This window comes from Mixophyes fleayi, chromosome 4, assembly GCF_038048845.1.
Source record: "Mixophyes fleayi isolate aMixFle1 chromosome 4, aMixFle1.hap1, whole genome shotgun sequence".
In the NCBI taxonomy this organism is placed as follows: Eukaryota; Metazoa; Chordata; class Amphibia; order Anura; family Limnodynastidae; genus Mixophyes; species Mixophyes fleayi.
Window position 1 is genome coordinate 62,594,794 of NC_134405.1, and position 22,923 is coordinate 62,617,716.

Consider the following 22,923-nt stretch of genomic DNA (forward strand, 5'->3'; position numbering starts at 1 on the left):
TCAAATAGGTGCTGTAATGGGAAAACCAGGACATTTGTGACCCATATATACTTAACAGGCTGCAGCACCACACATATTAGGTCAGAGCACACAATTCCTGCCCCCACTGACAGCAGGACAAGACGTGCTTCGGGGAACAGCTGACTATACCCAGTCAGGTGTGTTTGTTACTGTTAATAAAGTTGCACTAGTGTTGAATCGCAGCCAAGAAGGGAAGGGGTGTGAGGGGGTGACGCAGTGCTGCATGGGCGTGGAAAGTGCGTAATAACCGGCTGGGCATGTAATTCTGGGTGGCCGCGCCCTCCAGCCTTCCCTGCCAGTCGTCGGGCGGGAGCCGGACGGAGCGGACGGCAGTGGCTGCATTCTGCAAGCCGAGGTGAGGCAGGCCGGCCGGGCACGGAGGGGTGGACTAGAGGCTGGGGAGGTAACCGTAGGCTGTGACGTCAGTTGCCGGTGTTTGGACGGCGGTTCGGTGTAAATGCCATGCCGGTTTTATTCAGGCGTGGGGCCAATCAGAAGGCTCGTTATGGCTGACGCGATGTTACGGCTTCGGCCGTTGGCTTAGAGCAAGGCCCATGGGCGGGTCTTAGACTGCTGCAGAGTGGGCTGTATGTACAGGGCAGGCGGGAGGTCAAGTTAGGTGGGCCCGTGCATAGTGGTGGTCTCCACATCACGTGGTAAGATAGGACTCTTATATAGCTAGAGGGAAACGTTCTGTAGGTTTCCAGTTGCGAGGTTACAAGCCCTACTTTGGGCATGCTGAAACTTGTAGTACTACAGCAGATACAACCCCATAACTTGCATTATTCTGGTAGTTTTCAATTCAGCAGGCCAAAAATTAACAAGTGAGCACTATAGGAATGTGCCTTGCTGGAGCTTGCTTCTATAACATTCAATTCTACGTTAAATAATTCTTCACATGCCATATTACACCATGATTCACTTACTTAGATACTTGCATTGCATCAGAACATATAATCCTCATTCAGTAATTGGGATTTATCACTTAAAACAGAATGTTATTTTGGAGATATGGATATAATCCTGATAGATGTCCCAGAAACTGTACCAGTTGCCCTGTTTAAAAGAATATTAACCTTCCAATATATCCACAGTACTACAAATGGTTGGCATTGTACATTTGCTGCATAGTTGAATGTATACTGTTATTCCATTATTTTATTAAGTGTCCTTGAATAGATTCTTGGACAAGAAGTTTGGAGTGCATAGAAGCTTCCCCCTTATGAATCTTCACCTCAAATGTCATCTGGTTTGATAAGCTGATGTGTGATTTTACATTTATAAGGTGATTCAGTATCCCTTTTATATAAGACTGTGTGATATAGATTTGGTGGTGAGCCTTCACTATGTAATCTCCCACTATATACAATACAAGCAAATCTACATCATGCTTTGCTGTAAAGTACTGAAACAAGGTCATACCCGTTCCTAATGAAAAAAAAACCACTGCATTAGAACTTCAGTAAACTCTGGGTCTGTATTAAAAAAAAAAAAACCAAGACCACGATAAATATGAAAATAAATGTTTGAATACTTTTTACAAATTTCTCCAAAATAGCAGTGCGCTAGGTCTAAAGTTGTTCGTTATTGCCACCATTTAGTCACAAGTACTAATTACCTCTCTTAAATGTCACACTATGGTTCCTGCTGAAAAGTAGAATTTAAATTAAACCTATGTTGTATAATTTTTCTTTAATTTGTGCAGAAGATCAGCCCATCTATATGAAATAATAAAATCAATGAAAATATAAAAAGCTAGCTCTATGCGCTGCATAGGCAACCCATGGTGCGCCAGCTTCTGTAGAACTAACAATCCCAGCACACAATAGCTGAAGAACTATAGGTTATCTCTTCTATTCTATGCCCTTGCCCCATAATGCAATGTTGTATAACCTACTATACTACCAAAAACGAACAAGTGGAACAAATTTTTTAGAGAGGAAAGCAGAGTTTGCATTGTGCTGAGGAGTTTTGTAAAGGAGAATTAGTTACCTACAGTATTTTATAACAGTTCTATGTAGATATAGATGATGAGTCTACAAGTAGTCTGTAATCAACTGCAGTGAGTGTCATTGGCCTGAATATATAAATACATGTACTATAATGTTATGTGCAAGGTAATACATTGTGCCAGTTGTACAAGGTGTGTGACCGAGTACATACACCATGTCATCTACATTCACAAATGTTAATAGACAATTACTCATTTCAGTGACTGCAATGCACAGTATTCCTGGCTTGTTTCACCCCTGTAATATGGTATGCTGGCGTTCAATTTGGTTAGATGTCTAAAGCACTAGATATCCATTTAGTTAGATATCTAGCACCTCAGGTTTATTCTGTGCTTCTAAATAAAGTGATACGCTAACCAGACACATTGTTGATACATTTCTATTTATTGTTGGTTGTCATTCATTACTGTCTTGTCTTGGGGTAAAATTGGCAAAATATGATCACGGGTCTGGGTAGAACTTGGTCTGACAAGTTTTATAGGGAATTCCAGGAAAGAGTTGTTCTGTAGAATGTATCTTGTTACGGTTTCTGCATTAAAACATGAACATAGAATGCATCTGTACTAGATATAAAGATGCACAGATGGGAGTAAGAAAGAAGCAATACTTAATATTACATATAATGTTACTTGAGAAGCCACTCAACCCTTGTACTGTCAGTGATGGTGATGACCCAGTTATCAGCAGAATGTTGATGCATGGTCTTAGAGGGTAGATAAATGAAATTGCACTCAGGAACACCATAGTAGATGGAAGTCGTCTACAGTCTGTTATATAAAAGAAGTCTAAAACATTGTTAACATGAGTGGTTGGCCAGAAATTCTAGAACAGAAACAGAACATTATAATATTTGTATAGGTCAGGATGTATACCTGGCAGGTGTCTTCTGAAACTTCTCTGTGGGCTGGAGTATCCCTGTGAACGCCACAGTTTTTATAATATTACATTAAACACTGCTGACATAAGTATGATCTGAGCAAAAAAACAAAACCTTATACATCTTGTCATTAAAACTATTTAATACTGGATATTACAGAAGCCCACATACTTGTGTTATTACTATGGCATGGCTTGAATATTGAGGCATGTACTGTTTCAGTTTATGCTTCAGGGAAGGGGCAGAATTGTGTACTGAGTTACGTTGGAGGAGGGGAGCAACACATTCCAGAGCAACAAGGGGGAAATCTAGGGGTAAATGTATCGTACCCCGGTTTTTTAAACCCGCGGGAGATCGGCGAAGCTTCCCTTTACAAGGCAGCGCCGCTTTAAATTTAAGCTGCGAACACGCCGATCTCCCGCGGGTTGCAAAAACCGGGGTATGATACATTTACCCCCTGGTATCTTAAAGGTACCACTGGAGTGATTGTTCCTATTCAACCTTTACTTGTGTAGCTGTACATCCACACAGCCTTATGTAATTGTCACTTATGTGATTAGAGTTGCATGCTGGCCATGTACGCTACCATATAATTTGTGGCATCCTAACAACCCAGATGCAGGTCATTAGGCTATTAAAATTATTAAGGTGTCTTGATGATGACTCCAAAAATGATGCAGCTTCTCTGCCCAAGTGATAAAGAGTCTGATCTTGTCCCAATGAGACCTTGGGTCGTGAGAACATCATGATATTCCAGTGCAGCAGATTTGTCCAACACCTCAATATACTACAATAATGTTGTTGATCAAATGAACATACAGGGGTAAATTTATCAAGCTGCGGGTTTGAAAAAGTGGAGGTGTTGCCCGTAGCAACCAATCAGAATTTAGCTGTCATTTTGAGGAATGTGCTAAATAAATAACTAGATTCTGATTGGTTGTTATAGGCAACATCTTTACTTTTCAAACCCGCAGGTTGATATATTTACCCAATGATCTGTGCTTAGTTGTTTAGGTAATGTTGCTCAGGCCTTTAAATCCCCTTCACAGAACAAACTTGATTTTATTGAAGTTGCACCAAATTTAGGATTTGGTCCAGGATTTATCTAAGTCCTAAGGGTTTTCATAAAAATTTGGGGTTAGCCAAAGTCTTAGGGTTTAGCTAATCAATTTAAATTACAGGGAAAAAATGTAGTTTGTTTCCTTTTTGGGGATTTCTCTTCTTGCAATTTGGCTTTATATTTGGTTCAATGTGTCACCAAATCATTTTCTGAAAGCCTGTCATTTGAATGATAAAGCATAAATTTAGTGCATCCCTATAATGCGTAGGTTAATTATTCTACTAGTCCTTGCAGAATACAAACCTCAAAACTGCTTTTGGCTGTTATTTAAGGCTGTCCTGGTTCACTGCTGCAAAGGAAGAATGCAACAGACAAGGATGGTCTTCCTTTATTTACACAGTCCACATCTGACTCCTCATTTAAGTAGTGTAGAGGACTTTCGTTTGTTAGTTTCGATGAGCAAGGAGTTTAATATTTTGGGGAAACAACGTTTTCTTTTATTTATTTGAAGTGTTCCTCTCCCCAGCTTAGCCACTGCTTGTGTTTTGCCTTTGAAATTTGCGGCATTGTGGTAGAAAATGTCTTAGGAACAGGACAACACTGCTTTGTCCTTTAGTTTTCTATGCAGGGGACTCTGTAAGTTTAGGCCCGGTCCATGTCATTCAGCTCTGTGTGTCCTTTCCTGAAGGTCAGAACCATGTTCCCTCTCCTGGTACAGCCAGACCAGCACAAGCAAACAGGTTGCAGTTCCTTGTTCAGTACTGTTGTCTAATAAACCTGTCATATGATACCAAGAAAGACTTTGTTACATTCTAGTCACAGTTTCTAGGATCTGTGTGGTGTACAGGTGTTTTCCTGAAACATGAGCTGGTCATAGAGGACTGGTAAGAATAGATCTGACCAAATACCACAGGATTGGTACAGTCAGGCATTCGTTGGACACAGTCCGTGTACAGATTTGGAAAGCATAAGAAACGGCACAGTATATAATTCGATATGCATTCATTATTTAGTCACATGTAAAATGCACATGCTCTTTATTCAGTCTTGTGTGTATGTAGTCCAACTGGCACATCACAGTGTTTAGTAACAGTTGACAAATGGACTTTCTTCTCACGAGAGAGAATAAATGTTACTATTATAGAAGGAAAATAAAACGCGCTGACTTTATTACAGTGAGAAAATAATTGGGGATTTGTTTCTGATGTTGACATGATCGGTTACCCTGGTATATAATCCAACAATAATATTTATTGATATTATCTTCTGCTTGTATATACATTAGGGCAGGCTTGGCTAACCTTTGGCACTCCAGGTGTTGTGAAACTACAATTCTTTGCATACCCTTCCAGCAATAAGCTGCTATATATTGGCAAAACATGCTGGGGCTTGTAGTTTCACAAAACCTGGAGTGCCACAGGTTAGCCAAGCCTGCATTAGGGCGTTTGTCTACATTACTGACATTGGAATACACCGGTATTATTGTTTTACTCACATTTTCTTTCCTTTCCACACTCTTGGCTTTAATATTGGACTCCTTTTTAAGGAATCTACCTTGAAAAAGTACATTTTAAATTGGACTTAATGACCTTTGTGGTTTTAAAAAATGATTGTGTCAAAAGAGTGCACAACTATACATTAGCTCTTTTCTTTGGAATAACTAACATAGTTACTAGTTATAGCACCCCCTGAGAAAATTATCCACATTTTAATAATCATTTGATAATCAGGACAGATGACTCACATAAGTTTCAGTAGATTGGTATATGATAATAACTGGTGCGGATGGATCATTCCACAGTATAAATATAATCCAGCTAAACCAGATGTGAAGGAATACACTTCTTTGCCACTTATTTTTCTCCTGACGAAAATATAATGACTGAATACGTGTCAGGAAACTGGCTTATCAGTATATGAAACTGAGCCTTTAGTCACATTGATTAGTAAGTAAGTAAACCATGGCGCCAGGGTGCTTAGGCTAGAATGAGCCTGGTATAATGTAATATTAAGTGCATGCAAATTACTGATTATCACTTTATAGTGTATGCCAGTGGACCCCAAACTTTCTCAGTTCGAGGCACCCTTGGGGTTTCCATAATTTATTCAATGCGCCCCTAAGCAAAAATATTTATCACAAAATCCCTTGCCTTGGCCGAGGCACCCTTATGAGATTGCCACGGCACCCCAGGAAACCACGGAACACAGTTTGCGAATCACTGGTGTATGCACTGAACAAGTGAAACAAAAAAACTCAATATGGCTTGGGTAATTTGTTTATAATTTCACAATGGAAAATTTATTATCAGTTGCAAACTAATGAAGTTTGTGTCTCAGTGATTTCTCTAGTTCCTAGTGTGTGGATAGTTTGCATTGTCATTAAGCCACAATGCTAATACGTCTCTGTACTCTTCATTGTTTAATATCTATTGAAGTACAATTCTATAAGTCACCTGGGGGTCTGGCAGTTGTATTTTTCTGTCTCATATTTCTATACACCTTATTAATTGCTTATTATGACTAAACAGTTATAAGGTCAGATATATAAGCTGTCTTTCACATATTTAATCATCACACTAAGGGAAGCATGTAAACAAGAGTGTATTGCTATTTTAGTGCAGTAGCACATGGGTGTCGCATACTGGAGGATTAAACGCTGAATACTGTGGCATTGCATTGAATGGGGAGTATGTTCCCCATCATATGAGAGCGATTCAACTGTCAAACTGCCACAAATGGGGCTTTTACAGCTGAAGCGCTCTTGTGTGACAGTGGAACAGCACTCTTATTCTTTGTCATGTCACACAGAAGGAGTGTGTAATCCCTTCAGAACTCTGCGACTTTCTGGTTGGTAAAGTGTGCCATTACAGCACGTGTTTCCAATACTGTGTAACCTTTGTGCAAAGGAAAGAACATCATTTTTCAGCAGTTACAATTATTTGTCATAGTTTTTTTTAATACAAAGTGTATTCCCGTTCAAAGAGTTAACACATGTACTACAGTTGTATAGACAATCACCAGAAATGCATGTATTACAGCTGTGTGCCAGTATTGATATATTGGAATAATGGTACTAGTGAACAAGTGTATAATTCATGTTATTAGTGTGGAAAAATGGAGGTGGGTGGGAATGAGTGTGTGTATCATAACAAATCCGAACAAAAGATCCTTTTTTTTTTTTTTTTTTTGCCGATTTACATGTTATCTATTAACTAGAAATCTTGGCACATTTATATGTTTTATTGTTTTGATAATGATTCATTTCCCCATGGCAGCCATATGCCAGATTTTGCTGTGGTGTAGTAGCCAATGTGGTGAATCATTATGTTTCCAATGATTTACTAACAGACGCAAGCATTTAGAATCTGTCAATTACTTCAATTGGTAGGCCCAACAGGAATGACCAATGATCCCTTTAGGTGGGACACTTTATAATCTTACATGATAAATGAAAGCTAAAATCTTGGGGCGGGTCCACTAGATGTGGAGGATAGCGCCAATTTGCTCCCAATTTCTTCCACATACTGAAGAGGCTGAACCATGTTTTCTCTGGAGTTAAGTATCTATATTTAAAGTGTGATCTACCTTGGTCCCAGATCCAGGGAGAAAACGTAACTGGGTGGGTAAAGGTTTCAGCAGGTCTTTTGCTTTGTTTGGTATTTCGAGCACCAAGACCATTGAAGGCACTTAAGTGATGCCACCAAATCAACTCACCTGAAACAGTGTGACAGGGAGAGCCAAGAGGTCATGTGATATCTGATGTTGAAGGAACCGCTGTTTGGTTGGGTGCTGAAAAATGTGAAAACTAGTTTTTTGGGGGTTTATCTCTCCTCACAATACCAACCATTTTTGAATTTGAGCTAAGTGGGGATTGGGTGCTAGCAGCCTCAATGTCTGAAAGACATAAAGCAGTCTTGGCTTACAATATAGCTATTGGGATCTGTCTCATAAACTGCTATAGGTAAGATTCAAACCGGGGAACTACACCCCAAAAATAAACCAAGCTGGCTACATTTATATATCATTTAGTTTCTCCCATCTTCAGTCTTTTTATGCAAGTACAGGCACTCATTAACCACTCTACTCCTTAAAGGGTACTAAATTCAACCTGCAGGAAGCAGCCGTTTTGCTTGATTACAACCTGATTGATGTTTAATGTTGATCTAGCCTTTTCATTTAATAATTTGCAAATATATGAAAAATTTGTAATTTTCTGTAAAGATTCGTTTTTAACGTAACATTTTTGTCTGTTGTTTCTTTAAAATGCTATAGATTCTTACTGTGCTTGTTATAAAGGAAGTATGACCTGCACTTTCTTGCATGTACCATTATCAATGCAGACTATGCTGACAAGATGTAAGTATCTGCATTGGAGAACCTATTACACGTGTCCGAGGTCACATGCAGTGCACTGGGCCATGTCTGTTTTACATGGTTATTCCTGGCTGCATACTTACACCTGACATACATGGAATATGTTACATAGGAAAAAGTGACCCTCATGCAAATACACTTAGGTTGTATACCAACTAGCATTCGACCTTGCGTTGGTTAATGAGTGCTTGCGATTGGGGAGGTCAATGAAGGACACTCCATTGACCTAAATGTGTTTGACTAGTTGAACGCAAATTATGGAGCATAGTCCACACACAAAAAAAACAGCGCAAGTATAGCGTCGATCCACTCCAGTGTGAACATAAGTCTGTACAAGGACATTAAAAAGTGTTTCAGTGACACCCCAACCCCTGTTTTGTATAAAAAAAATGCTAGTAAGCGCATGTATTTTGATGCCAGTATAAAAAATATTTAGGGTTAACTAGTTCTAAAGATTTGGGAAATATGCCTGAGCGGAAGTTTCTTGCGTTTTGTCTGCATGAACAAGTTTGTATTTTTGTGGTGTTTTAAGTCACTTTTTGTTTGTTTCTAGGCCTTCTTTCCAACCATTAATTGGTGTAGGTTTTAGTCAGTAGTGGAGTGTAAAGGAAGGGCTTTAGCATCTTCTCATAAATTGATTGTCCGTTACATCCTGCTGTGTGATTTTGAAGCGGCAGCGATTATTCACTTCCTTTATCGCCACTGCTATTGTAAAAGTGCAGTGCACACTGTTGGTGAGCACTACAGCACGGGCTTGATAACCACAAACATACACGGTACAACGAAATTTGGAAAAAACAGACAGTACAACGATGAATGTTTAAAACTCTTTTGGAGATAGTGTAAAAATATATTCAGATCGGCGTCACAAATGGAAATAAAAAACTGATTCTTACCCTAGAAATCCCTATTCATAGCGGCAATCCTCAGATGATGAAAGTAGATATCGTACAAATACACAATATAGATGATAAGTCCGCTGTAGCAAAAGTCTCCGGACTCGTGCAGCCGCGTCTGAAACGCGGAAGTGATAGATTGACCCGCACAGGTACGGTGGCGGTAGAGGTTCAAAAGTGTAAGAGTGTAGAGTTGTAATCCAACGCGTTTCATCCGAATAGGACTTTCTCAAGGATGTATTAGAAGGGAATTAGAGGGCTTTTATAGGTCTTGCCTCTTCCTGATTTGATAAGTACTTTAATAATGGAAAATAAGTGCAAATAAGTAAAAAGTGAAAAAATAAAATAAAAATGTAAATGAAAATGAATATATATAAAAAAATATATATGAATAAAAATAAAAATAAAAATAAAAATAAAATAAAAATAAAAATAAAAATAAAAATAAAAATAAAAATAAAAATGAAGCATCAGAACAGATATTAGCTATATAAAAACTATATAGTTAAAAATGAGCCTAAATCAAAATCACTATTGAGGCCATATGGCATGAGAGTTCTCATCATATAGATCCATTTTGTTTCCAAACGTGAGATGTTTTCGAGATAGTTGCCACCTCTCCAAAATTTATTGACATGTTGTATTCCCAAAAATTTAAGTAATTTCGGATTACATTTAGAATTGTTGATAAAATGATTAGAGACACTGTGGGTTTTGAGTCCTTTTTTAATATTGTAAAAATGTTCAGCTATTCTTGTTTTGAGGTTGCGTTTTGTTCTACCAACATATTGGAGGCCACAAGTGCACTCCGCCTCAGCTTTGGAAAAAGTGAAAGGCATAGAAAGAATCACTATGCTTGAAGATAAGAAGAACAAAGGGAAAACCATTGCTCCAGAAATTTCTTTCGTTACCCAATTTAGTAGTAATTCTAGAGAAATTGAAAACATTATCCGTAAACACTGGCATATTTTGAAACTGGACCAGGAAGCTATCAAATTTCTACCTAGTAATCCCAGATTTATATATAAAAGAGCCAAAAATTTACGACAAATACTAACCAAAAGTTTTATTCCTCTCTCTCCAACAAAATCAAGCAATATAGAGAGAAAAGGTTTTTACTATTGCTTAAGTTGTAAAACATGCAAGGATTGCAATGTAACTCAGACTCAAGCTATCACTCATTTTAAATCTACATCCAATGGAAAAGTATTCTGCATCAAACAAGCCATCAGCTGTCACACGGAAGGAGTCATTTACATGTTGGAGTGCACTTGTGGCCTCCAATATGTTGGTAGAACAAAACGCAACCTCAAAACAAGAATAGCTGAACATTTTTACAATATTAAAAAAGGACTCAAAACCCACAGTGTCTCTAATCATTTTATCAACAATTCTAAATGTAATCCGAAATTACTTAAATTTTTGGGAATACAACATGTCAATAAATTTTGGAGAGGTGGCAACTATCTCGAAAACATCTCACGTTTGGAAACAAAATGGATCTATATGATGAGAACTCTCATGCCATATGGCCTCAATAGTGATTTTGATTTAGGCTCATTTTTAACTATATAGTTTTTATATAGCTAATATCTGTTCTGATGCTTCATCTTCATTTTTATTTTTATTTTTATTTTTATTTTTATTTTTATTTTTATTTTTATTTATTTATTTTTATTTTTATTTTTATTTTTATTCATATATATTTTTTTATATATATTCATTTTCATTTACATTTTTATTTTATTTTTTCACTTTTTACTTATTTGCACTTATTTTCCATTATTAAAGTACTTATCAAATCAGGAAGAGGCAAGACCTATAAAAGCCCTCTAATTCCCTTCTAATACATCCTTGAGAAAGTCCTATTCGGATGAAACGCGTTGGATTACAACTCTACACTCTTACACTTTTGAACCTCTACCGCCACCGTACCTGTGCGGGTCAATCTATCACTTCCGCGTTTCAGACGCGGCTGCACGAGTCCGGAGACTTTTGCTACAGCGGACTTATCATCTATATTGTGTATTTGTACGATATCTACTTTCATCATCTGAGGATTGCCGCTATGAATAGGGATTTCTAGGGTAAGAATCAGTTTTTTATTTCCATTTGTGACGCCGATCTGAATATATTTTTACACTATCTCCAAAAGAGTTTTAAACATTCATCGTTGTACTGTCTGTTTTTTCCAAATTTCATTGCGCCCTTTCACTATATATATACTGTTATTTTTATAGGAGCTGCATTTTCTGATGAGCGCTTACCTTATATTTGTTTCTATACACGGTACAACAATGATTGGTAGAACTGCTTTACTACTTTTTATAATGGTGCATTCACATATGAACGCCTTGTTGTCATTGACTCTCGCTAATAACGTTTCACTTTTTTTCCCTCCCCAGGTTCTGGTAATCGGTTCACCACAAAGACACAGACATGTTTAACATAAGGACTTGTGCTGCTAAACTCAGGCCTTTGACGGCCTCTCAGACTGTTCGATCACTTAAACACAGTCGGCCTGCGGCCCCAAGGACGTTTCAGCCAATTAGGTGCCTTAGTACACCTGCGGCCGCAGAGCCTTTCCTCAGTGGGACTAGTTCTAATTATGTGGATGAAATGTACTATGCATGGCTGGAGAACCCCAAGAGTGTCCACAAGGTAAGGAGGGAACCTGGTGGTCTTATGACTACTCTCCACACACAACAATAGGCCTCGTCTGGTGTTTCCACAGTTCTTTTCTGAATGGAATGTATTGGGAGAAACAGAAGTATAAATGAAGAATGCCTGGACATCGGATGCAGGAGAAGGATGTTTTCATTGCAGTCTCTCTCTGATGGGAGGTCACTGTCTGGTGTCTGAGTGACACATACAGCTGGTTGCAGAATATCTAAATACCCTTTCAATGATCAGTTCATCTTAATATTGCTATACGTGTAATGTCACAATTTGGAGGATATAACACCACATTTGTAATGTTTAAAGATATTTGCTAAAAATCATAAAATTATCGTGTTCATTTCAAGGTTGAAAGATCACCTACTAGTCAGCATTTGTTAGAAAACCGTCAACCAATGTATTTAGAGGAATAGCTGTAAAGTGTTCCCTGTTTACTGTTAATGTGTCTGTGGTTTTGGGGATGCTCCCATGGGTACTGTGCACTGATGTGTGAGCCATGTTCTAGCCCATTACAAATGAGGTCAGCTGATTCTCTGTTGGTATCACTATGACAATTGCTCAGCTTATGGAAGCACTTACAAGACATGCTTTCATGGATGGTAGTTGGTTGAACTTTCTTCCTTCAGTTGACTATAAGTAATTTAAGACTGAACTGCTTGTATCCCTACCTAAAAGAATTCTCCCATTATTCAATGCAAGTGTAGAGTCTATGTTAATGTTCTTTTTGTCGCTTTTGAACAATCATGTCTCTGTATGCCCCACCTAGTAAACAGGGTTATCCCTCCCCTTGGACCCCCTGATACCCGCAGACAGGAGACTACTGCAGCGGGTACGTGAAGGCTGCCACTGCGCAGATTGACCAAATTTATTCCCTCCTTTTCAATATATCAGACAAAAGCGGGCAATCCCTTTCAGCATGTAAACATTAGCCTCTTGTCTACATATTTGCATTGTGGACATAAATAGCATATCATTTACCTGAACAGTACACCTAGTGGCCAAATTATCTTGAAAAATGCGAACTATTTTTTTTTTCTCTCAAATAGTGGACTGTACACATAGCGCTCAATTTTTTTTTTCCAATTTTTACAGACATTGGACCCACTTGAATCCACATGATAACCCCTCTCTATCCCACCTCAATTCTCTTCTTCATCTCCCTGGTGTATCCCCTCCCCCCTCAAGTTCTTTTTCTCTGCTCCCTCTCACACTTCAACCCAATTCACCCCCTCCCATTTGCCATCACAACTTACTCCCTTTCTCCATCCTATTGAACCCTCTCAGTAATCACCCTATCAACATGTCCTCTTCATCACTATCTCCATTTCTATCCTAACGTTTCCCTTTCATCATTATAATCATACAAATTATCCCTTTCATGCACGGTCATCATTAATCCTCTCATCCCATTAACCCATAGGTCTCTCCTTCCGTTATCATAATGGGATCATCAATCATTAACACCACAATTGTGCATCATTATTTACCCTCCCTCATTAACCTGTCGTCCTATCAACTCCCTCATCCTTTGTTACATCCGTTCCCCTCTGAGAACTTCCATGTTGCTGAGGAGCTTGATCAAAGAGAGCAAATCCCCTATCGGCAAGCTTTAATTTGGCGTTCCACTATGCGAGCCATTGCGCAGTCTTTGGTACCAATTAGATGCAGGTGCCAGCGGTCAGAGCATAGAGCTTATTACAGAGGTCTCTGCTGCCTCGTACATTGATCTTTTTCTGACTGTAGCATGACGCAGCAGCGCTCAGAGGAGAAGGACAAATGTCCTGGTTTACGCAGGGCACGACTCCCCAATACATGGACCTTTTAGGTCCCGTATATATTCAGCCTAATCTCTCACATTGCATCCTTGTGCCCAGTGCAGACTTTACCCACAGTTCCTAAGCCTGGAACTTTCCTGGTATCCTTTGATTTTGTGTGGAAATAGTTTGCTGGTAATCATGTGACTGGTTCTATTGTAGTACATAGCATGGAGGGTTTGCTGTCTTCTATACTCTGTTTATCTATGACACATCCAGAAATCTGCCTATCAGGCCGGCTTTGGTCAGCACTGCATTTAATCATGTCCGTTCTGGCTGCCCACTTTAGACCTCCCCCAAGGTCTTATCAGCTGTTGCTCACTTATAACTCTCATGGTGTTTATTATGGGATCTTCATGATATTTGGAAAGCTCCATGTTATATGTCCTGGGATATAATGTGCCAAGCAGAGATCTTTTATTGCAAATCTGATGAGATCGTTGCTTTTCTCCTAAGAGACCACAAACAAGAATGGGGGAAGGGAAGAAGTCGAAGGTCATTTCTCACCTCTCTCTCCTATTTCTTTGTGTTTTGAAACTTTGCACATTTATAACAGGTCACATGGATGCACAAAACTGAACTAGTCCTTTATTAGAAAGATTGTAGTTGTTTTACTAGTAAGTATAATGCAAGACTAATTTACCAGCTTCATGATTTGTATGACGTGTATTGGTGCCCATCTCATTGTTCAGGGCTGTGTTCTTGGCATTTGTCAAAGAGTAATATATATAGCTGTATGTATATAGGTCATTGGCCACGTAGCTGCTGAGGAATAAAGGTTGTAGGTTAGTAGTGTGCGGTATGGAGCCTCCATCTGCAGTAATGTCTCTTATCTTTCCATGCGTGCTCTCATGCAGGTCATCTCTCCAGCAGGGTAGTAAACTGGATTAGACAAGCTGGAACACAGGCTGCAGCATGTGACTGTTCCGATTGTAGGGAGGAAGTGCTGCATGTCCTGTCATATCTCTGCTTTTTAGAATGACAGAACTCGTCTTATCTTTAGACACTGAAATCAATGCTAAACAATGTTGGTCCTCAGCGGTGAGGACAGGACTAATCTGAATGAAATTGGTTACCAAATCCCTTTGTGTCCTCATTACCTATAGACATTGGAGGATGCCATATTGTGGGTGCTTGTGAGAATGCAGCCAATACATTAACTAGTCCCTCATTAGTATCACAGTGATACATCATAGCTGCCTCAGTGATGTCATTAGTTGTGTTGCTAGGCTGCATTCTCTTGATGTCTGTATCAGACTAGAAATTACCTGTCTCAGGAATTCATGGCTGTGCTGCCTGGAGAACTATGCTTAAATGGTGTCATCAGCTTGGCTAGTGATGGAGGAGTCTTATGTGAAAGCCTTCTAGCATATGACGTTACAAAAAATGTTTTTGCATGTGGACAATATTTTTGTAGAAAATACAACTGCAAAGTATTAGTTCACTTAATCATGTTGTGCGTGTGCCCACTTCAGCACCAGAGTTATAGTATTGTTTTTTTGTTTTTGCACTGAAGCACCCACTGGTTACTTACAGGGATACCCCAGAGTTTTCTCATGCAGCTCACATTGCTACTGCACATGTACTCTGTGCCCCAGGCATCACAGGGCTGGGGAGAGTGAACTGAAGGTTAAGCTTTTTATAATAACACTTTGGACTACTGCAACACATGCCCAAAGAACAGGATCAAATATCACTTATACCCAAATTTCAGTCTAGGGCTGGCGTCAGCTGGAATAATGGTCCATCCACAGGGGAATGCTGAAAAACATCCTGCTAGTTCTTTTCAGTAAATTGAAGTTTATCCCTTGTTGCAGTGGGATTTTGCTATCTTACATTTTGACCTTTTTGTTTTGTTTACTGTTTGAGTAGTTTTATTGACCATGGTGCATTGACTGCAGTCTAAGTTTCAGCGCTGCTATGTGAAGGGAGACTTGCCGACTGATACTGGAAATGTGACATTAAATAAAAGTATAGATTCAGATACTATAACCCCTTTTTTCCTGGACCTTTCCGTTATGTGCTACGATAGCCTTGAACACTGCGTTCCATTGTGGCAATACGCCTGTTCGTCGTTGTAGCTAAGCTGCAGTCAGATCATTTTCAGCATCACCGATGCCTGTTTGTGTGGTCAGAAGATATCTGAAGGCATTTGACCATGTTCCTACTTGCAATTACACTTACAAACATGCCTGATATTGATTCTATTTGTTTCAGTAGGATCATTATCTGTCATTGTGGTCCTTTTGGATGTTTAATATTGTGTTAACTAACTCGCTGGAAGCTCTATTAGTGATCACTTTACTGCTCCCTGTAGTATTCAGTGGACTTATTGATGGGAGTACTGATGATGTGCTCCTTTTCATGCACAGCAAATCTCCATTCACTTTTTATGCAGACCAATTTGCTGTTATTTTCAGTAGTCCTATGAATGAGTCAGTGCAGTGATATTGTCTTTAATGGTGCATCAGTTGTACACGGCTCCTGTAAAAAGAACACACTACCATTGTTGGTTGGCTCTGTGCATGCTGAGGGTTGCAAGTCACCCAGTATAGGCCAGTTATTGCTGGAATAAATAGCATGTCAGGAGGCTCCAGTCTGAACAGGGAAAGCCACTTAGGAGAGGGGTTGGGTCACTTCTCTAACATGCAAACATTAACCACTTGTTTACCGTGATTTCTCCTACTGCTGGCTTTCTTTCCTTCAGTCTCCCAGCTATTCAGTCAGCAACTCTTTTATGTGGCTTACCTTCAACAGCATAGTTGCTGTTAACACTTTCACTACTAATATCTAGTCATTATACCGTACATGTAAATTATTCCTATTGCAAGGATTTTCAAACTTTTTGTAACATTGTCAACCCAATGAGTTGCTCACACCCCCCAGGCAATTTCTTCTAATTTTTCATTGTGTTTTGTACACAGAACTTATTTTCTTGTGTCTAAACAGAAATCCTTCCTATTTATTCACCTTTGTCTATGCCATCTTCAGAGATCTGTACACAGACGGGGTTGGTTTTCAGGGTCAGGTCTGAAAAATATTCTGCATTCCAACAGTCTAGGAAAGGGAAATAAACGTAGAGGTCTTTAGGAACAGATAGACCAGAAGTATTGGTGCCAATGTAGTACCGAAATGAAGACAGTCTCCCCACACTTATTGGCTAGAGATGTGGAACAAAAATAGATCTGTCCAAAATACAAGTAAAACAAGATTTTAAAGCGAGATTGCCTGTAAATGAGACATCACTGTAGAGGAACTGGTTTTTAATAAGAGAACACGGCATCCCTCTTTCTTTTTTTTTTTTTTTTGTATGGATGAGTAGAGTGTTCCGGCATGGATAGTAGCTGGAGCGGGTGGGCAGCACTCCCATGTGTTGCACGGCTTCCACGCTTGTGTTTGATTTGAGAGTGCAATTGACTACATCTGCTTGGAGACCAATCCTTTTGGGAAATCCCTGACACCCACACCCAGGGGACCACCTATGTTTATGGATGTTCATTGCATACAGTTGTGGGGTTTGAAAGGGTTAACTGCCGCAGTGACCAGTGATGGAAAAACTGTAAGGGAGGACATGAGAATTCACATGGTAGCAGATTGACAACTGGCAGAGGACATGCTGTCTCCTGATACTCAATGTCACTTGGTAGCACCAAACAATACCACAATAGAAGCAGACGTGACTTTCATATAACCTTTCCTATACCTCGGTCTGTGATCACATATAATTCCTCTTATTCTAAGAGAAAACTCCATAAATCCAGCGTTTTGTAAAATTATTTGTATTGCATATGATGTATTGCTGTTTTTCCTTGAGAGTGAGCCGGTTAAGCTGAGTAATTACTAATGATTGGACTGACTGTAATTACAGTCCAAGTATGTCGAAGTCGTTTATCTTAGCACCTTCCCCATACTTTCCCGTGACTTCTTAAAATAGAACATTCATCCTCTAGTTGACCTCTGGGTCTTTTACTTAGCATTGTACTCTGGGCTTAACCATTATTTATGGACTGATCTGTCAGCAAAGTGGGATGTCTTCATACCAGCTTGGTAATAAAAAACATGTCAGCTGCCTGTGGACATCATACTTTTATTATCTTTATTCTTACATTCATATTCAGAATAGATTTCAGAGATTTTTCACTCCACTAAGCAAGTTGGTTAGTGCTCTTTGTAGTGGACCTTGTAGACTGCAGAAAGGGAGCCTAAGTACCAGGCACAAAACAGCTGAGGTGTGTCACAGAATCTCTGGTGACCTCACACACCTTGACTTGTACCAAAGTACATTAGTGTGTGGAACATGGTGGCGTTGGCATAGACAGATGGAGGTTATGTAGAGTGAGGCCTTTTCTTGCTAAGTACACAATAAATGTACCGGTGCTCCGAGGACCAGAGCAAAAATGAGATGTCATTTGCAGAGCGAGATTAATACAATGAGAAAAAGCGATGGCGAGCGCTCACTTGTAGAGGACTTCCTTGCTTTGCAGTAAGGCGTTCAACCAATTTCACTCGGCAGAAACACTGGATGTTTTTTTTATTTTTTTCTCTCTCACCAAATTAGAAGGTTTAAAGGTTGTGCCTCATCCGCTACTTTTAATGGGATCCATTTTGACCTACCAGTTTCACTTTGGCAGAGAAGTGCATTTCTAGTGGATGTAAAGGCTGTCCTAGTAAAAAGCAATTATAATGCGTTTCTCTGCAAGTGAAGCCATTTTATCAGGAGGGTAAAGTCATGGAGTGCAATCCAAATATATAAACTCATGTCAGACAATTAATTGCATTAATTACCCAGTGTGTGAGTTACACTTACATTAAAAAATGTAAAATAAGCAGCAAATAAATTACACAAGATAATTTCATGTTGGTTTCTGCAATATTTGATAACTATTGGTTAATTTAAACAATGTCTTTGTTTCCCTAATACAATCTGACTTGTTAAAATGATGACAATGATGAATATTTTTTTGTGTATGTTAGAAAAATGAGTTTTCACTTTGGATGAGCTGTTGGCGTCGGTTTTCCTTTAACGCCTCTCAAGGGAGGTTACGTCACACATACGCTAGGACTTTGTGTTCTCAAACAGAGCAGGAAATGGTGTTTTGCTGACAGTATCGCCTGCAGACAAAGTCCTGCCTGGGTGAAAGTCTCCAGTTCCCCCCCTTGCTGAATGCTCAGAAAACAAGGGAGTGACTATTTGTTGAGAACAATTAAGTAAGGGGCTATCCACTGTACCTACACACACAAGTGTACTACAGATGGCTACAGCTAAGCTCACAGGCCTGCCCAGAGAACCACCACCTCCCCATAGGACAGGAGTAGGCCTGCTGAGCTGTCATTTCTAGCACACTGCAGAAGGACTGGACTTTTCTATTTTACCACATGATTTGTATGGGTGTTTTATGAACATTTTGTGCTTATCCCTGGATTCTTTTAAATAAAAAGCAAAGTGATAGTGCATTAGATAATTGGAAAACAGCATGGGTGGGGGGACTTTGGGTCCTGTGTTTTATTTATGTTTTTCGTTCTTACATACTGTTTCAGTTTTGTATGAAGTGTCTGATGGCACCTTTTACTAAGGGTCAGACTCGACTGTCCCCTTTGGGGGTTTTCTAGCACCCTTTAGAAGGCGCCATGTAGCTATCCTCAGGATTGGCTTGTTCCCGAAGTGGTAGTTCCTCATCCCCTGTCTCTGTCCTTGGCCTCAGCCGAGTGACGAGTGAACATCTTGGGTGGGATATTGAGGAGACGGCTATTAATGCATTATTTGGGTTCTTCTGCCCTGGTTGCTGCAGTGATGCTGGCATGGAGGTTTGAATGGAAGCCTTACTTCACCTTACCTCTCCAGTAGTACTAAAAGTAATTTGAGAAGACACAGTTCACTTCTATCGAGGGACACAGTCCTATGGGTTATCCCAAGATGGCGACTCCAGGATGCAGAAGGAGAAATCAGGGGTGTGAGCCCCCAAGGAAAGTTGCTTCTTTATTTCCACCACAATGATGCAGGTCTCCATCAGGTCCTGTGCATTTATTATAATAATGGTGTATGACCGGGTGCTTAGGGAGTACAGGCCCAGTTGTGTCTTGCACGCGACACTGTTTATGAAATGGGCTCTTAGATGCCAGGAGGGCTACCAAAACGTCTCCCGCATCCTTGCAACACATCCAGAGATACCTGACCTTACCCTGTCGGAACTCTTCAGTCTGCCATAGCAGCCCGCCTCAGCTCTGCGGCCTGTCTGAACTGTTCAGCTTTCCACAGCCGCTTGGCATAAATTCTTGTTGGCAACTATCAAGTGATCCACAGCCTGCACAGAGAATACATAGGTGCCGGAAGAAACAGACTGACCTCTGTTCTGTGACATAGCGGATGACACTTAGGTTCTTGTATCTCTCGCTCGTTCTGTGGATCTCGTTTCCTCTCAACCCCCTACTGGCAGGAGATGTGGGGAGGGCGTCCTAGATCCAGTCTGAATTACGGATTTTCATTTTTTTTAAGAGCTTGGAAGTACTGTAAGTGAAAGCATCCTCTCTCTCCTTCGATTAGTCACTTGGGGTGCATTTTCAGATGAGTCACTGGTGGAATCTCAACAAGCCACAGCAACTTTATCTTCAACTAGATCTCGCATCTTGGTGCCCCTTTTTTCATCAATGTTCTCAGTAGCTGACTTTAACTTGTTATATTGGCTCTTGAAGTGCAGAAAGTTTCCTGCACCCACATGCATCAGAGGTTGGAGGACCCTTCTGCTTTGTTTCCTCTCGGTAGGACTAGAAAGATTCTTAACCATGATTTTGCTTACGTACAGCTGTCTGCTCTCTTTTCTTTCAGCACAAGTTGCCACTGCTTCCAAACACTAGTGTTTCTACAGGGTGCAGGTCATGTTTGGCCACTGTTTCACTCTATTTCTCTTTGGAGCTTCAATCTTGTTTTATTATGTCCTGCAGGAGGAGGCTCCTTTTTGAACGTCTTCATTTGTTACCCTATGGTGATCTGAGCTCTGTGCTAATAGCTCCCTTACCTTGTGTTTCACGAGGATCAGGTGGTTCTTTGTACTGTCCCATCCTTCTTTCTGAAGATGGGTTCTGATTTACATATCAGCCAGGAGTTGTTGGTGCCATCCTTGTGAGTTGTCTGTGGATCTGCTTGTCAATCTCCGGTCATGTGGCACATCTAGATGGCTCTTCGGCAGACCAAGTGTGCAGAGCTGCAACCTTGTCGTACTTGCATACTTCATCTAAGTTTTACAAGATAGTTGTTACTGCTTTGGCTACAAGGTTTTCCAGATGGGTTTTCATTCGTGGGCATTACTCCCTTCCCATTTAGGGTGGGCCCTCCAACTGTGTTCCATTATGGCAGAAGTAGAAAGTGGGATCATTGTTTACTTTAAAAATAAATGTATATATTTTTTTCCAACACTTTAGGTGGACATAGACCAGTCCACCTAGGAAAGCTAATTTTCTGTTTTTCTTTTAACGGTTTTTGTGTCCCTGCTGGGGTAATGTAAAACTGAGGAGCAGCAGAGAGCTTATAGAAGGTCAGTTTTCTTCCAACACATGCCTCCTAAAGGTGGTTTGAAACCAGCTGTCTGTGTGTCCTCTTCAGTTTTGGAGAGAGATTTAAGTCCTTGTAATTTTCCTCTGTCTGTACATTCACTACACTCTGCATTATGACATCTAAGGACTATTGTAAATTGTTCATGTAGCTCAAGCAGCAGCAGCTGTAATGTATGATATATTCATGATGGTCACTCAGCAGATTTCCCATTTTACACACAACAATACATATTTATATATATATGGGGAGGGGGGAGAACAGTGTACAGGGATGTAACCATTACTTTGACTGTATGCTCTAATGTAACTCTGTGTGGTGCGTTTGACTATATACTCTACTGTGATGCCCTGATACTTACCATTAGAGATGGTCACTGACCCCCGTGTTTTGGTTTTGGATTCGGTTTTGGATCTGGATTACCGTCGTGTTTTGGTTTTGGTTTTGGTTTTGCAAAACCGCCATTGCGTGTTTTGGTTTTGGTTTTGGTTTTGTTTGGTTTTGTTTTGCTATTTTTTGGGAAAATCCATGTTTTTGGGCCTAAATTAACCCAATTTAGTGCTCCAACTGTTTTAGAGACAAGTAATCTAATTGTTGAGGTAATAAATCATCCAAAAAAACAGTTTAATTCTTCGTTGGTAGGCCTATTCTACACACAAAACAGATTGTCTTCCTCTCCATCTATGCATATTGGCAATGCAGCCATCGTCTTTGAATGTATATTACACCCTACACTTATAGTTAAATATGTAAAGAAATGGAAAAAGCCAGTTTGCTTTCTGTCTCTCAAGGCCCCCCTCCACTTGTATAAAATAGCAAAAAATTCAGCCATTATAGACTGTACAATATTAATTGACATGGAGAAAGCCAGTTTGGTTTCTGTCTCTCTAGGCCCCCCTCCACTTGTATAAAATACTAAAAAATTCAGCCATTATAGACTGTACAATATTAATTGACATGGAGAAAGACAGTTTGGGGTCACTCTGTCTCTCTAGGCCCCCCTCCACTTGTATAAAATACCAAAAAATTCAGCCATTATAGACTGTACAATATTAATTGACATGGAGAAAGCCAGTTTGGTTTCTGTCTCTCTAGCCCCCCCTCCACTTGTATAAAATACTAAAAAATTCAGCCATTATAGACTGTACAATATTAATTGACATGGAGAAAGACAGTTTGGGGTCACTCTGTCTCTCTAGGCCCCCCTCCACTTGTATAAAATACCAAAAAATTCAGCCATTATAGACTGTACAATATTAATTGACATGGAGAAAGCCAGTTTGGTTTCTGTCTCTCTAGCCCCCCCTCCACTTGTATAAAATACTAAAAAATTCAGCCATTATAGACTGTACAATATTAATTGACATGGAGAAAGACAGTTTGGGGTCACTCTGTCTCTCTAGGCCCCCCTCCACTTGTATAAAATACCAAAAAATTCAGCCATTATAGACTGTACAATATTAATTGACATGGAGAAAGCCAGTTTGGTTTCTGTCTCTCTAGGCCCCCCTCCACTTGTATAAAATACTAAAAAATTCAGCCATTATAGACTGTACAATATTAATTGACATGGAGAAAGACAGTTTGGGGTCACTCTGTCTCTCTAGGCCCCCCTCCACTTGTATAAAATACCAAAAAATTCAG

At 39.8% G+C, this 22,923-nt stretch overlaps 1 protein-coding gene across 2 annotated transcripts in view; it reads left to right on the plus strand.

Moving 5' to 3' along the window:
• Positions 1-274: 274 nt before the first annotated feature.
• The window catches only part of OGDH (oxoglutarate dehydrogenase), a 55,893-nt gene continuing 33,244 nt past the window's right edge, over positions 275-22,923 (plus strand). For both annotated transcript variants that reach the window (XM_075207250.1, XM_075207249.1), the window contains exons 1-2: positions 275-376; positions 11,646-11,901. In XM_075207250.1, coding sequence (XP_075063351.1) covers positions 11,680-11,901 — 222 coding nt within the window. In that variant the 5' untranslated portion in view covers positions 275-376; positions 11,646-11,679. The remainder of the gene's footprint in view (positions 377-11,645; positions 11,902-22,923) is intronic.